The 18321-nt window shown below is 31.3% G+C and overlaps 1 protein-coding gene across 4 annotated transcripts in view; it reads right to left on the bottom strand.

Annotated features, from left to right (window-relative positions):
• The window catches only part of LOC143236499 (uncharacterized), a 35371-nt gene that overhangs the window by 6520 nt on the left and 10530 nt on the right, over window positions 1-18321 (bottom strand). For all 4 annotated transcript variants that reach the window (XM_076474797.1, XM_076474795.1, XM_076474796.1 and 1 more), the window contains 7 exons: window positions 16620-16683; window positions 15057-15133; window positions 10735-10945; window positions 9411-9765; window positions 8476-8640; window positions 5877-5977; window positions 373-580 (listed from right to left, as the gene is read on the bottom strand). In XM_076474797.1, the coding sequence (XP_076330912.1) occupies window positions 373-580; window positions 5877-5977; window positions 8476-8640; window positions 9411-9765; window positions 10735-10945; window positions 15057-15133; window positions 16620-16683 (1181 nt within the window). The remainder of the gene's footprint in view (window positions 1-372; window positions 581-5876; window positions 5978-8475; window positions 8641-9410; window positions 9766-10734; window positions 10946-15056; window positions 15134-16619; window positions 16684-18321) is intronic.

The following is an 18321-nucleotide window of genomic DNA, read 5'->3' as shown; positions in this document are numbered from 1 at the left end:
ATTTTATATTTAAGTGAAACCACTATTCTAATACTTTGGTTTTTTTCACAATCAATTTCAGAAGTTAATTTTATTTTTAATATAATGTCTCTTTCCTTTGTTACATGACACAGGGACACGTAAAAGTTGCAGTGGCCACTTCAATTAGAAATATACTGATGGATATAAAAATAATTACTTTTTACAGATTCTAAATGTTCGTTTGTCCAAAAAGTTCTTTAGTTCTTTACAGAACAGTCTACCACTTGTAAACAGGGAATTTTAGAAACCACATTCATCAACATTTACCTTATTTAAATTTGTCACTGTTACATTTTATGTATTAAATCAAATTTTAAGTACCATGAGAAACAAAAATGTTGATACAGATACCTTGTCTAGAGTGAGCCTTAGCAACAGACTTTAGACTTTCCACAGTTGGAGGTGCTGGTGGTAGCTCATATCTCTCTGGTTCAATGGAAACGTACAGAGAGGAGAATTTCTCAGAGATCTGGCTCGAGTCACGATCGATTTCTTCATACACTTCTTCATCATCGGGGACCACCGTATAATGTCCCTCACTAAACTGGCTTGCAGAAACCTGAGAATTACAACAAGGAAAGGATAAATTTTGTTAATATTTTTTCATAATTTGAAATTATCTAATTTACTTAGTGACACTTTTAAACGAGTTTTGAAGACATACATCAAAATTCAGATAGCTTTGTCATCAAGTCTTCAAATACTTAATTCAATCACTAAATACATTTTTAAAAAGACTCATTACTTAAATAGAAACAATACTCCACAGCAAATCCTTAAGCTGGTACAAAAAAACAAAGGACTTAATATTTGTTTTGTTATTTTTAATTTCGCTCAAAGTGACACAAGGGCTATCTGCACTAGCCATCCCTAATTTAGCAGAGTAAGACTAGAGGGAAGGCAGCTAGTCATCACCACCCACCGCCAATTCTTTTACCAACGAATAGTGGGATTGACTGTCACATTATAATGCTTGCAAGCTGAAAGGGCGAGCATGTTTGGTGCGACGGGGATTTGAACCCACAACCCTCAGATGAGTCTAACGCCTTAACCCACCTGGCTATGCCGGGCTGGACTTAATGTTTTTATGATTGTATGAAAATGCAGGATGTGACTGAAGCTGTTGTTGAATGTGTGTGTATGTGCATAATTTGATATCAAACAAACTCTCAAAACACAGCATAGATTAGATAAAATATAATGTAATTTTGTCACTACAATATCTGCTAATACTTTTAACTTGGAAGAGTCAATTTTATAGATTTTTTATACTGATTCACAAATTAAGTTTTTTTTACCCTTGGCAATGTCTGTAGTTATTTCTGTAAATATATACACACACACACACAAGCTAAACAGTCAAAAGTACTATCAAAAACAGTAATGACATTTAATTTTTAAGATAATCATGCTAAATAATGAACTTCCAATTTTTTAAAATGTAGTCTTAAGGAAAATAATTAAAATCTCATATAATTAAAGTATGAATAAGAAAAATCATTTTAAATGTATGTCATTACAGAAAATCATGAGAAAAAAGTGCTGAATGCAGAACAGCTAAAACACGTAAAAAGAAAAAAGACATTAAGTTTTAAACATTCTAAAAATCATTTTATGTGTTATTCTCCATACTGGTTTTTAAAATAGTAATAATATATTAATAGAATTAAAGATAAATTGGCCTTTATTAATTTAAATATCAAATAAATTTTAAATTTAAAACTAAAAATGCCTCAAATACAGAAGAAATATATTATTGCACCTACTGACAAAGCAAATTCTAATTAATGAGATAGATACTACAAAAATGTTTAAATTACAAAAAAAATCTAAAGTTATTTACAATTTATTGAAAGCTAAAAAAATTGATACTAAATCAAACCCATATTCAAAATTACAATATTTATATCCAAAACCTAAATCTCCAGTTAAAGTTTATTCTTAGTTTGGTCTAAATTATACTACAACAACCTGGAGTTTCATTATGCAAATAACTGAGCTAGTTCGTTTAATTACAATAAAATGTGAATAATAAATATAACTTGTGGGTCATTAAAAGTAATAAGATTGTCTTAAAAACCATAAAATTTTGAATAAAACAAGAAAGGAATAAACCCTATGATTTAATTAGATTACGTACAACTATATCACTTAATGATTTGGTGTTAGTAATATTATCATTAACAGATCAGTTTATTAATTTACCTATAAAAGTTGAATAACAAATTACTATTGTTGATAGTATTAAAAACACTCAGTTTTTTAATATATAATAACTATATTAATTTTGATAATTACACTTACAAATAGCAGGCACATAAATGGGGTCTAATCATTAAAGTCATGTAGCTAATTCATAATTAATTTTACAAACTGACAATTTAATTAGTGTTAATAACCAAATAATCAGTAATTATATTAGTAACATTTATTCTACATATTGGGAACACTTCTGAAGTACATTATTTAAACATAAAGATAACAGATAATTATTGTAATATTAATGTTTATAAGTTATTTCACAAATATAAATAAAAAATTACCAATAACTGCCATACAGCAGTGTTTTCTGAACTTTAAATAGTGGCACACCCTAACAGCAAAGTTTCCTTTGTATTTCCCCTTCATATTAAAATGATATTCACAAGTGATTAAAGCAAAATCAACATAACCTACATTTTTAATTTATTTAAATAAAAAGGGTTGTAAAAAGTAAGTGACTGCAAGAACAAAGTGGTAGTTTTGTGAGGTTACTGTCATCTCCAACTGTTCTGAGAGAAAATTAGTAGTTTTGTGAGGTTACTGTCATCTCCAACTGTTCTGAGAGAAAATTAGTAGTTTTGTGAGGTTATTGTCATCTCCAACTGTTCTAAGAGAAAATTAGTAGTTTTGTGAGGTTACTGTCATCTCCAACTGTTCTAAGAGAAAATTAGTAGTTTTGTGAGGTTACTGTCATCTCCAACTGTTCTAAGAGAAAATTAGTAGTTTTGTGAGGTTACTGTCATCTCCAACTATTCTGAGAGAAAATCAGTAGTTTTGTGAGGTTACTGTCATCTCCAACTGTTCTGAGAGAAAATTAGTAGTTTTGTGAGGTTACTGTCATCTCCAACTGTTCTGAGAGAAAATTAGTAGTTTTGTGAGGTTACTGTCATCTCCAACTGTTCTAAGAGAAAATTAGTAGTTTTGTGAGGTTACTGTTATCTCCAACTGTTCTGAGAGAAAATTAGTAGTTTTGTGAGGTTACTGTCATCTCCAACTGTTCTAAGAGAAAATTAGTAGTTTTGTTAGGTTACCGTCATCTCCAACTGTTTTGAGAGAAAATTAGTAATTTTGTGAGGTTACTGTCATCTCCAACTATTTTGAGAGAAAATTACTAGTTTTGTTAGGTTACTGTCATCTCCAACTGTTCTGAGAGAAAATTACTAGTTTTGTGAGGTTACTGTCATCTCCAACTGTTCTGAGAGAAAATTAGTAGTTTTGTTAGGTTACTGTCATCTCCAACTGTTCTATTTCTTCTGTCTTTATTATTAGATTCTCCAAAGAAACAACCATGTCCCCCTCCCAAAACAAGAAACATCTGCATGTGCTCTCCAAGGAGGGTGTAACCAACAGTTTGTAAAACATTGCCATACAGAGTATTATACATTCAGTAGTACCTTAATATCTTAGTAGTTTTCTCCAAACATCATATAGGGGGCTGGAATGTTAACTTCAAGGGCAGTTTGATCTATTCTACTATTTCTTTCTTATTATTGTTTTTATTTTTGTATGGACACTTGGGTGCAGGTTGTAACCTGTACAAATGTCGTTAAAACTAATTTAAATGCAACTTTCTCCAACTGCTGTGATTCATACTGTTCTTGTGATTCTAAGGAAGGCCAGGTGGTATGAAATGTTTCCATGTCATTTTAAGGGGATAAAACTGGTATGGAATGTGTTCCTGTCACTTTAGGGGAAAAGCAACTGATATGAAAAGGTTTAATCACACTAACAGCTTGTCATGCCTGCAGGTTTATGACATTTGATCAAATAGTATCAAAGCATTTTGTTTCATTACATTGCGATTTTCATTTTACTGTACTTTTGTTTTCTATACTTTAAATAAACAGAACTGTTTTAATGTACCCTAGAACTATTTAATTATGAAACCATGGTATTATGAAGTCTAATAAACCAACGAGTCTAGATATGTCGTTCATATCGTAGCTCAACTGATATTGATGTACTAAAACTCAAATTGATTTAAATGGTTTTAATGGAAAAAAAATGTTAAAATATTTTAAGTAGTTTTATAATAAGTATAAAGAACATTTATATAAAAATAATTTATAAATTTTATTGTAGAGGAAATAGTTATTTTACATAGGTGGATTAATGTAGTTGTATTACCATTCTTGTACATGTTCTACTACTGTGTGGACCTATATAGAACCATAAAAGATCTAGATAGTATTACGGAAAGTTTAAAAAAAACTACGTTAACACTTTAGGTTAGGCTTAGTATAATAGTACTTTAATATATTGGTATTTATGTCCAAACATGATATAGGGTACTGGAATGTTAACTTCAAGGACAGGTGATACTCTAGGTTAGGCTTAGTATAGCAGTTCCTCAACATCTTGGTATCTATATCGAAACATATAGAGGACTGGAATGTTAACTTCAATAATAGTTTTTCTGTTTTGATGTATAGAACTTTAATTATTATCTTTATTAATTTTGTTGTTGTGAGAAACCATCTTCTCATAGGTGGTAAAGACCTGGGATGTTGAGGGATAGGACACCCACATCTGTTCTTGTTTTATTTTAAAGCTTGTAAGATAGCACAAGTTGAGGTTAAACTAGATAAGTGGAGTAACTGCAACACAGTTTGAGTCTTCCTTCTACCAGTTCTACATTACATAATGACTCATCCTATAGTTTCAGTTCCAATTGTTGGATGTTCTCGTGGCTCTGTTTCTATATTAAAGTATATTTTTTTAGTCTTTCTTTCCTACAAAATTTAATTTCATTATATATGATACCCACAACCCTTCATACTACATGTGGAGCAAAACGTCATGTCTCAAAGTCCACTTTTAGCCTCCCCTAATATATAACTGCTAATGAGAAGCAGGGCAGTTCATCAGCACCACTTGCTAGCTCTGTGGATACTCTCAACTGTAATGCATGATTGACTGTCACAATTTCAAAGCACCATATCACATGTTGAACCTCTCAATCCACAATTAGTTTACTGTCCCCAAGACGATATCCAGCTTTTATTAATGTTAATAATCTTCATTACTCCTCAAAAACGTAAACTGGGCTACTATTAAAAATACAATACAATCACTTAAACCTGTAATAATCAATGAAAACTGACATCACTATCACCCCAGACAGACACACACGTCCAGTACAGCTAACTCGCATGTCCACTTGTACCATTCATAATTTTATGGGAAAATGATTTGTGGAATGACCAATCCTTATGACAAGTATTAATTTCTGAATTCACCAGTTTGCCACTATAGTCTATAAAAACACTTTGATAGTCACATATGTAACAAAAACACTCAGCATACTTGTGTATTTCATATATTAATTTTCATCAAATCAGAAATGAATGAGTTTGTGCTGATACTCTATGGTCATTACATGTAACAAAACATTTTGAGGTTAGTGTCCTACTGTGTAACCATGGCTATGTCAAGCAAATAATTTTCCACCTAGTTCACACCATAACAGAAGTAAAATCTTTATACATCTGTTGTTTCTTACATAAACACATCAAATACTACTTTACTGGTAAGATAAGTATGGGAAACTGGAACTATAAGCTAGGGTAATCACTGAAGTCTGAGAAACTTACAGAATTTCCCACTCTTCTCTGCTGCATTCTCAGCATTTCTTCTCTGACCTTAGCTAAAGGTTCACGAACACTGATCATATTATATGGTGTGTCTCGAATCTCTGAAATATAAAAAGTTAACTTCAATGAGTGTAATTAAACTTAAAAGATACTTGTTGCTTACTCGGTACTTCTGAAACCTGATCAGAACAGGCCTGACGAAAAACCCTGAGCATGAATTAAACCTGACAGCTTTAACTACTAATTACATCCAAAATTGAACTTCACACACACAAAAATAAAAACATCAAATATTTCCTCTTTTTTCATCAATAACCTACACATCACATCTGAAAGATATAAATCTGAAGAGGTACACCCTTTGGTGAAAGCAGCAAGGTGATGAATAGCTATCATCCTCAATTGTCTGTCTGTATGCCACTAGCCTTAAAACAACTCTTTAATTTCATGTGTGCTGGTGCATGATGCTGTCATCATGTGGAAATTCTTTGATTCCTCTGAAGTATGAAGAAGTGCCTCAGAGAAAAGGTGATGGTGGTGTTCAACACCTCAACCATGGGCAGACTAGGCGAAAATGACCACAGAGCGGGGTTGAAGAAGGGTAAAAGAAATGGGAAGAGAGAGAGAATACAGAAAGGTAGTAAGAAAGAAAAATGGAGAGCCAGAGAGTGAAAAATAGGGCAGGAGGCCTGATCATCAAGAGGCCAAATAGATACCAAGGCCACACCTTGGAATCAAGAAACTGAATAATGTAAACAAGTTTGGACAAAGAGTCAAACAGTGTGAGAGATGCTATCACAAAAAGGAAACAATATTAAACCACAATGATAAGGAAGGAGAAAAGATAAGGTAAATTCCAAGAACTAAGATCATGGAGTGTAAAAAAAGAAATATATTAAAGGACTAAAGTAATAGACAAAAAAAGGAACATACCTGAAAATAAAATTCATAGAGTGACTGGTAAGTTAAGGCCATTCATGAATAGTAAGGCACTACTAAATATTGTTAAATTCAGTCTAATATATTAAACCCAACTGAAGAGAAAAAAACTGACCAACAAGAGGGGATTAGGAGGCCTGGTATGCATATGGTAATCCCTAACATGTTAAACAAAGACTACAATATCTCCAAAAGCCATAGTTGAAGTTAGGTTTGTGTGAAATAACATTACTCAAGGACCTAGTCACCATCATTGGAGAATTCATGACAAAAATTAAAGCTTTCAAATAAAGGCCAAAGAAAATGAAAACCAAAGTTTCATTAACAAATATGAATCTTAAACTGAATTCAGACCAGAAATTGGAACATATCTGATCAATACAATGTTCAGAAGGAAAATATTGTGAGTGCAAGTTACACAGGTGGAGTTACTGTGCATAGAAGTTGTGTCACTTCACTACTGAATTCATTAAGCAACAGGGTGGTTCATGTTAAAAACACATGAAATTTAAATGAGTTGCCTCAAACCTAGTAACATGCAAATCACGTGTGTGTGTGTGTGTGTTGAGGTATCTGGTGAACCTGACTTGAACCAAAAAATTTTTAGAAGATTAAAACTTTTCCTGTCCAAAGCAACTGATTATATATGGAAAATGTTGACATAATGATACAAGTTTCCAAGGAGGTGAATACTGGCCAAAATCAGACTTAGCAAAACACTACAGTAGAATAATGTTCCAAATATAAACAATTAAACTAATAGTAAACCTATGAAACCAAGTCTAATGTTGTAATTTTACCTTTTTTGATTATAACTTTCAGAAGGAAAAAAAAGATCTTTTATAACTGAAAATCTGTTTTTAAATAATATACATTTTGCTGTACAGCTTCTCTAGGTTAGATTTAGATGCACAAACTAACTTAGAATACAAAATCAAACATTGCTACATGTTCCTGTACATATGATGATAAAGAAAAAGTGTTCTTCAAAGTTTCAAAATTATTAATAGTCTTGAACACCAATTAATATGGCATTAGTTAATAATGGAATGAATAACCATATTTTGTTCAATGTCATAAATCAAAGTAACAGTGCACTTGGTTGGTTGAATACATCACTGATACTGTGACTATATAATACAATTATCGTAAAAATGTCCACTTAACAAATTAATACCATAGTTATATTTTTGACACATCAATTAAGTATTTTTAGCAATAATCATTAATTGTTGACTGTGTTGTCAAAAATCAACATAGTCAAACTTTCATTAACTATGACCTATACCAGGGTTGTCAACACAGTATTTTGAGTGCAGCCTTTAAGCACAGACATTAGTTAAAGAAATAAAGATATGGCTTTATTCAAGTTTATTAGAATTAAACAACACACAAACATTAAGAATTAAACCTCAATGTTTAACACACTAAAACTAAATTATTTTGTGTTTGTTTTCCTTTGAAGTTGGCTCGTTATAATGATAGTTTATTAAACTGTGCCCAAGGAAATTTACAGGTATATTCAGAAATCATAAACTTAGAACTCTGTCTTTTTATCATACAAGAAACACCTACTGACTAAACACAAACACCACATGCCCTATCACTAAGTCAAAAATTACACTTAGACCTAGTTTCTCTGACGTTAAATTGTCAATACCTGAAGCAACTTCCATTCTATCTTCTGCATTGGTTGCTAGTAGCGTGTGTTGTAAAAGAGGAGTCATGTAAGGAATCTCTGCTGACGGTATTCGACCTGCAACAGCTTGACTTGCTGTAGAAGTATTTCTGATCCTCTGTTCAACATCCAATGGTAAAAGTAAATCTAGAGGTAGTAATTATAATTAGGTCATCCAACTTCTATACTAAAATAAAATTGGAAGTTATGAAGTGCTAAAGTATAACACTCTAATATCACATTGTTACAGCAGTCACCACGAGTAAGGTTAATCTAATTTTAATAACGTTAATAACACATGGCACATCTTATAAAACAGACTACTGTGTAACATTAATACAGTGTTGATGGACCATGTCATAACAATGTTTATAGCTAGTGATCTTAAACAGTTACATTATATCTGTAGATATAAGAAAAACAATGATGGGAAACCTCTTACACTGTTGTAAAAGCTATGGTTTTGTAAACTGATTTTAAACTTTCCAAAACATCTGAAGGACTAGTGCAACAAATGACTGTCAAGTTTAGAGCTCTGAAATGCTATATGTATAATAAATATTGTCTCATCAGGAGATACAGTTGAATAACTAATATACACACCCTCTTTTTTTTAAATGGTATACACAATTCAGCATTTCACTTAGTTTCTAATTATTCTTGTATGAGATGAACAAATAATATCAAAGGAATTACATGTTCTTATACATTTTAATGATTACAAAAAAAAAAGACAATATATAACAATCTTAGATAAAACAGCACTACATGTCCAACATATTATTTATGTTATGTTTCTTTTTCTGGTAACTTGAAAATTAAAGTGCATCAAATGAACAATATCTTTAACCAAAACCAAAATATACAAGTAACAGATGAATTTGACTGTCAAAAAGTAGACACGTGATAAAACAAACCATCAGCTTGTGATGTTAAGAAATTATCGGAGTCAACAGTGTCCCGGTGCAACTGCTTTGAAAAAGATGTAGGTTTGCAAAAACTAAATGTAGGTAAAGCTGGCTCCATAAGTCCTTTTATAGAAACTTCTGGGTCATTATACAAGCCATTAGTATCTTTGTCACCACACTTCTCCTTTCCTGTAATTAAAGAGTGATGAACAGGTGGAATTTTGCTGACCATACTGTATAATTCAGTGGATCTGTTTACAGCTTGCACCAAACTTGGATTCTGGAGAAAATCTAACGAGATGGTATCAAAGCTAGCTGGAGTTAAGGGTGCAGAGTGGGGTCTACTATTTGATATGGTAGAGACCTAAAATATAGTGATGGAACATTAATACAAATAAACTACTTTATGAATTCAAAATTACTTTAAAACAGAGAATAATTTGAAGTGGTATATCAAACAAACTTTATTTACTTATCTTATTTTAGACATACAATAAGTTAAATGTCAGCAGAAATTTATCCTATACAAGCCAAATGTCTTTACACTTACAAAAGGTTTAACACTGAAAAATATGAAAATTCAGCAATTAAATATCTTAAGGAAAATACAACAGTTTTCAAAAAGTAAAATATTTGTTAAATAGCTAAGTTGTTATCCATTGGTAACAAGAAAATTTAAAGTTAGTTGATTATGAAACTATTAGCTTTTAACTGAAACAATGAATTTATTGAAGGCTACTTTGACATTAAAAACTAAAATACTAAACAAATATCTACAGCTCATTTTTTATACAAAATTTAATACATTTTGTAAGGTTGAGGTGTGATTTAGTAAATTTCTTCACTAAAAACCTAATATTAAAAAGATACTATAAATTTTAATTTTTTTTTTAAATCAACTTTAGTTTTATTGGTGGAAGAAATAAACTTAAAAGATTTTAAATATTCTCTTATTTAATTGCTAAGTGTTGGCCAACAGGATAAACTTGGTACCTACAAACTACTTGTGGTTAATGCAAGGTTGTAATTCTATCTCAGCATGAAACCTATACTTTAAACTTGTACTTGTAAATTATGTTGAAGGTTGATTAGCAAAGAAAAATAATTTTAACTATAATGATGTTGTCACTAGAGGGCCCTTATAATAAAATGTCAATGCTGTATTTCTTTATCTGCAAGATAAGCATGCATACTTTTTTATCTTGTGATATTTATGCTTATTGCTATTAGAGTTTTCTACTCTATAATTTGTTCCACAACAAATCCTTAACTTTGTACAAATTAAAAAAAAACAGTGTCTACATGTTCTAATCACATCAAATATCTTCCTCACAGAAACTGTTAGTCCATTCATTCCTGGTGGTGTTGGAGTCGTGGCTTTGTTGCGTCGATGGTTTTTTGGTCTAACAGGGTTTACCATCTTCTTAAAAACAGTTTCATTGCACTCAGAACAGTTGTCAGACCCCAAATCTTGGTTTGTTTCACTCGCAGGGCTACGAATGATAGTTACCAATGGGACGTCAGGCAGTGCCCGATCCTTGGTTCTGTAATAAATTAGTATTTCATTGATATAACCTGAGCTAATATTCTGGAAACAATTATTTTGTATTTCTTAAATAAGCTGCCCTGCAAATAGTCAAAAAAGGTTTCTTATGAGTAAAATCTTAATATGATAAAGTAACACCTCAATCAAAATAACCTTTGCTATTCCAACAAGACAATTTGATGGTAACATTTTGTTTCCATCTTATATTCCAAATGTTTGGCCAGTTGATGATGACTGGACTATTATAGCTTAACCTTTCAAATTCATTCATCATATTGTTCCAAATACATTGATTAAGGTTAAGATTTTCACTACGAATTGTTCAATACAAGCATTTACATTTACTTTCTAATCAAACGTGGACTACACGTGCACTATGAATAACAACACATTGGTTTTGCAGCCTTAAAAACTATGTCATCTCTAAAACACATTCAAATAAAAGTTCTTTATATCCACAGGTACTTAGATGTGTATACACTTCACAGATATGTTTCAGCTCTCATCCCAACAACTATATCATAATCTTGCTTGCTTCTGTATTAGAAGGCATCTTTAACAATGCCAAGAAATCCTGAAGTGCTTGGTATACAGTTTATACCCAGCACCTCTGTTAATGATGGTCATGCTACACCCACTTTACAGATGGCAGTCTCTCTCATGTAGTCCTACTGGATACTGTAAGGTTACGGAGAATTTGTTACAAGTCAGATTTCTAACTTTTTAATAAACCAACAAGTAAACATTTCAAACTCTCATACTTACTTAAATGATTTCTCATGTAAATGAGTAATCTTACTTGAAACCAAAATATGTTGAAATTGCAATTATAAAGTTATTTCATGGATGCAGCAAGCTACAAGCTTTCTATATACAATTCATGTAGTTCATATCATTCTGGCATCTTGCATACACCTCAACACAGCTATTCTACCTATCTCATCATGTATCTATGCTCATTTAGATCCATTATAGAACATAATAGAAGAGTGGTTCATATTTAAGGGGACCTAGAATCCTGTGGCAGGACAGTATCGAATGACAGATTAAAGCTGTTCTCTATATTTCCTTATCAAATGAATACTTTCCACACTTTTCTGTGGATACTTATATCAGTAAGGATGGTTCAACTTTTAGCAATAATTCTTAAACATAAATCATGATCTTAATACAGATTTTATGATGATGAGAAACCCACTTGAAGTAAAAATGCATCTCAGGATGGCTGGTATGGCTATTAACACTTTTACTAATAAATCAGAGAAAAATGTTTTGTCTTTCTGAGGTCATCTTTAGGTAAACTAAGAGAGAGTTTGCAACTGATTGTTGCCAGGCATATGTCTTAGACACAATAGTGTAAACGGGTACAAGATTGTAGGTGGCATTACATTTGGATGTTAAGTTATTAATTAGTATACGTATAAAGGTGTTCCTTTATATTGGTTTTAGCTGCTGTATAAGTAGGGCTTCTTTGATTTTGCATTTGTTTATATCTGTATTCCTACTTAGTATCCAGGTGTTTTCTATGGTTATGTTGTGCTTATTTGATCTCCAGTATTAAAAATGTGTAAAGGTGCTTCTTTGCATTATTTGAATCTAGTTTTCTGCTTGTTTCTTCAATATAGAAGTCTAGGCAGTTGTTGCATTGTATTTTATAAATTATGTTGGTGTGTTTGTTAGTGTAGTTTTTCCATAGTACAGACTTTAGTTTTGTACATGGTTTTTGAACAAATTTGGTGTTTACTGGAATATTGTTTTTGTTACAAGTTCTCCCCAAATATTGGTTATTTTTTGCTGATGTCTGGAACATAGGGTATGCACCAGTGTAAGGTTTTGTAGTTTGTTGTATCTTGGGATTTATTATCGTTTGCTGTTGTTGGGCTAGGTGTGTGCGTATAGTTTTTCAAACAATTTTTTTTGAGAAAATTTGTTGATGTTGATGAAGTGTTGTTTTATTTTGTTGATTTCGTTAATTTTATCAGGTGAACATAGTTTTGTGGCTGTGTTTATTTGGTTTCTTAATATGTTGAGTGTTTGTTTTGTATCGTGTGCTGAGTCCCAGGGAGCATATAATTCAGTATGAGTGATTTTTTCTGTTTAGAATTGTGTATCAGTTCTTGTGATCTTGAGGTTTAGAAATGCTATTTGGTTAGTTTTCTGCTGTCCACAGGTGAACCTAATGTTGGGGTGTATAGAGTTAATGAGATTGAAGAAATAAATGTGTGTTCTGCAGATGTGAATCCAGTAATTGTACCATCAACATACTTGTACCAGTATAGTGGTGTGTGTAAGGCTTAATTGATTGCTTGAGATGCAATCTGTGTTATAAAAATGTTGGCTAGAACTGGTGACATGGGATTCCCCATACTTAGACCATTTATTTGTAGGTCGTTTTGGTCATTGAACATAAAGTTAGTTTTGGTGATAGTGAATTCTATAAGGGTTGATGGGAATGTGTATCAGTGGTTTTGAGTTTTGGATATAAAGTTCTAAAGCTGTCTTGCAGGCTTTAGTGGTTGGGACTTCTGTGAAGAGGGAAATTACATCAAACTGGCCATTAAGGTTTTATGATTTAGTTGATTAAGAATATATTTAAAGTTAAAAGTGTCTTTGAAAAAGGAGCCAGTTGATGTTACATATTTAGAAAATGTCCACGCTATACATTTTCCGAGGTTGTAGTTGAATGGTTCATAGGTTGAAATTATGGTTGTAGTAGATAATGGGGTTTGTGAGATTTGGTGGTGCCATATAGTTGTGGTGTATGCGAGTCGATCCTTCCCAGGTAAGAGTAAAGGTTTTTTTCAGATTATGTTGGGTTTTTTTCATTTGTAGTGGCATTTTGTTTAATTGGTTTTCATGTGTTTTTGTTGGAATTGTGTTTATTAGTTTAAATTTGTTTGTATCTGATAAGATGTTCATTTTTTGGATGTATTAATTTGTGTTTATTATAACTATAGCATTGCCTCTATCTGCTTTAAGAATTTTAATGTTTTCTTTTAAGTTGTTTATAGAATTAACATTTTCTTATAAGGTTGCCTTTTAGTTTTATTTTCTCTGAAGTTATGTTGATGGTTTTGCATGAAAATTCTATGAACAGGTTGTTTAAGATACTGTGTGTGTTGTGTTTATAACCAAGACCCCAACCCATTGATACACATCCCCAGCAACCAATTAGCAAACCTTATAGAATTCTTTACCACCAAAACTTTGTTTCAACATCAACAATTTTTCCTCTAAAAACTGTTGAAACATTATATGCACACACCTATACCAAGACCAAACAATAAATCCCAAGACACAACAAACAAAACCTTACACTGCTGCATGCCATATGTTCCTGAAATCAGCAAAAAAATAACCAACATTTCAAAAACTTAACAAAACACAACATTCCAATAAACACCAAATTTATTCAAAAACCAATGACAAAACTAAAGTCCATACTATAAAAAAACTACACTGACAAACACAACACCAACATAATTTATAAAATACAATGCAACAACTGCTACAATTTCTATATTGGAGAAACAGGCAGAAAAATGAAGACCAGATTCAAAGAACAAAAAAAAGTTTTACACATTTTTTAATACTGGAGATCAAATAAGCACAACATAACCATAGGAAACACCCAGATACTAAGTAGGGAAATAGATATAAACAAATGCAAAATCAAAGAAGCCTTACTTACACAGTAATTAAAACCAAAATTAAACCAATATAAAAGAACACCTTTATACCTATACTGATTAATAACCTAACATCCAACTGCAACACTCCCTACAATCCCGTACTCTTTTATACTCTCGTCCCTAAGACATTTGCCCAGCAATGGTCAGTTGCAAACTCTTTTTGTTAACATGAAGATGACCTAGGAAGGTCAAAACATTGTTCTCTCCTTATCAATAAAAGTGTTAGTACCCATACCAGCCTTCCTGAGATACATTTTTACACAGATTTCTTCTAATATCTTAACAACAGCTTAACTAATTTTAGTTAACTCAATATATTTCAATTAATGTATAACATCAGCTGTTTTTAGTTGGTTGCAATTTTTATCAGAAGTGAACTTAAATAGGGAATATAAGGTTTCATATAAAAAAAAATACCTTGATTTTGTATCCAGTGATACCTGTATAGCACCATCAGCTGAAGGAATTGTCATGTGACCATTTGCACCAATGTCCTAAAATACATGAAAAATAATGCACGTATATTTGTATTAAATACAGAAATATTTAACTGGGGTTCCCAAACTTTCTACACTTGTTCAACTACCAAGGTTCACAGTTAGAGTCACTGTTTTGTTAATAGGTTTAAAATGAATGTATGTTTTAGTGTGTCTTGTTTTGAGACTCACCAGTATCTCTCACAACCCAGAAGTTGGGAAAGGTAGTTTTAATTAATAAATTCTAATTCAAAATATAAATATAGAAGGATACTTGTTTTATATCTAAAAATGGCCCTCTGCCATATTTCTTCAAATGTTGGTTCAACAAAATACATATTATAGCCACAAATGTTTAATCCATAAACAAAACAGTAAAATTAAGCAAAATATGCAGCATATTTTTAAAAAACTACTTTATATATATGTATATATATATATATAAGCAGTATTTAAAGATGTACTTCAAAAGTCATTGTTTGAACTTTTTTCAAGATCAACCAATAAATATATCTCCAGGTAAACTTCCTTTTTCACACACAGACAATCAGTGACATCATAGTTCAAATTAATATATATATATATAAAAAAGAAACAAATAAAATGACCAATTTCATTATTTATTTATTGAGATTTGTTTCAAGATCTCTCTATAATACAATTATAGGATATTAAGTATCTTCAAAAATTCATTTGTTAACATTGTAGGATGTCCCAAAATGTATATACCAAAAAGAGTTAAATAATTTTATTTGAGATAATAAAATTAAAAACAAACTACATTCTGAAGTATCACAAGTTTAACTGAAGTTGATTTTTATTATTGTTACCACATACATTATTTATTATTGTTATTTATTGTGTTTTTTTGCAGATTTCAGAACTGGTCATATTTTGAGTAATATAGCATCTCATGAAATGTTTCCCCAATCTTACTCTTTTGGTCCCTTATGTTTAGGGCTTTTAAAACAAGTTTACCATGATACAATAAGGGATCTTGAAAAACTAAGTTTGTATCCACAACACTGACTTACCTATCCCTACAGCTGTGTTGAAAAATGTTCTCAGGTTGACAATACATAATTGAAGAAAGACATTTAAAGGTTTATTAATTAAATAAAAAAAAACTTGTCAGATGATACTTAGTGTTTATCTCAAATAAGACCACTTTTATAAGACAAGGGATTGATTGCTCAGCTTTATCTGATGAACAAGTTATGTTAAGACTACTTTTATAAGACATGGGACTGACTGTGCATGTTTTCATTTATAAGTTAACAAATCACAGAAAAAATAAATTTAACCAAACTTAATTAACTGAAATTTATTTTTAAGATTTATTGGCATAATAAGGCAAAAATGAAGATAAGTAGAAATAAAGAATAGCCACTTTTAACAGCTTAACAGACATATTTAAAAAGTACATATAACAACAATAGTAAAGATATTAGATTTCACTGATGTGTTCGTTAAGTTATAAAACTAATAATGCTGATGAACGTACCTCAATATGTTGGGCAGATGGACTTGATAAAAATGATAGTCTTCCTGTGGTACCATAGCTCACGCTTTTAGGTGGAAAAAAATAACATTAAAACAGAGCACGCCCTTGGTTAACACTGGTTAACAAAGATCGTCTCAAAAAAACCCAAAAGAAACAGCTAAACAGTCATATATAAGACAAGTTTGGAGAAATTGTACACAGTTTGTCTTTCCCATATTGAGGATTTTATAAAATAGCATGCTTATTTAGGAAATTCTTAATGCACCATAATATTGACATTATGGTCAATAAGAAATTGATAATGCAATATTATATGCATCTATTAAAATCTTCAGAAAAGCCACTAGTTATATTTACTGTAACAGCTTCCATCATATGTACATGCTGTCTCAAGTCTCTGTACTTTGTAAAAGCAACTGCATCAGTTTCCTTTGTTTATAATTTTTTCAAAATACAATCACAACAGCCCAACCAAATGACTTTCTGTATTAAAAAAACTAAATGTGTCATCTCTGAGAATCTAGAAATGACTGTTTTGTTTTGAATTTCATGCAAAGCTACACTATTCATCCCTAATTTAGCAGTGAACAACTAGAGGGAAAGCAGCTAGTTGTCACCAACCACTGCCAACTCTTGGGCTACTCTTTTAACCCATAAATAGTTGGACTGACTGTCATTATAGTACTATGGCTGAAAGGGAGAGCATGTTTGGTGGGACGGAGTGTCAAACCTACGACCCTCAGATCAAGCACCCTAACTACCTAACTACTGTTTAGACATGATAGAAAACTGGATTAGATTTCTAGATTCATACTGGTAGAGACAATGAACTTTACAATATATTTTATAATAAACAGAACAAAGTAATTTCAAAAATTATTTTTTCAAAACTACTATAATATACGAATGTTCTAATTTTTGAAGTTAAAACTTTGAGTAGTGTATTAACTTTATACAATATATTTTGTTGTGTTCTTTTTAATTCTGCTGTCAGTTAACCTACATCACAAATTTATCAATTAGTTTTGTAAATGAATGCTTCACATGTAAATCATTTTAGTTTTTTTAAGGTAGTTCTATACAACTGTGCTTAAAGGTATAACCACATTGAAGTATTGCCCATATACACAAAAAAAGTAATTTTATTACGGATTTATAGGCACTCACACAAGTAAATTTCAATGCACTCACATAAAATCAAACACAAAAATACTTTTATAATCTATTCACAAGGAAACAAGTTCCCATATGACAGCTCTATCATTATTCAATTAACAGTAGGGGTAAGGTTTCTCAAACACTAAGTCTTATCCTGAAAAACAAATTCAACAGTTTCTTTTGTCAATGAAGTATGCTGACTTGACTCAACAACTGCAAAAAGTCAGTGTTTAGAAAGATATGTTTCAAAATGTTTCACATATTTTACTGAACAGAATCAGTACTTCAAATTAATGTCAACAGATGCAATGTTTATCACCATCAAAAAGCTTTAAACTCATATTTCCAGTGAACTACTTAACATGAATGTTAAGTATTTATAACCTGGAAAACAACTGAAACTCAATTCAACCTTAGGTAAGGATGCCAGCTGCAATATTCTTCAGTGGTTGTTCTGATGATATTTATAGGTTAATGTGTTAAGAGTTATCACATGATGAGCTAGGTAAACACAAGGCTTCTTTAAATATAAGAAATCCTGGAT

The sequence above is a fragment of the Tachypleus tridentatus genome, chromosome 13 (genome assembly GCF_004210375.1).
Source record: "Tachypleus tridentatus isolate NWPU-2018 chromosome 13, ASM421037v1, whole genome shotgun sequence".
Classification (NCBI taxonomy): Eukaryota; Metazoa; Arthropoda; class Merostomata; order Xiphosura; family Limulidae; genus Tachypleus; species Tachypleus tridentatus.
The sequence above is the reverse complement of the archived record's forward strand: the minus strand, read 5'-3'. Positions and strand labels throughout refer to the sequence as shown.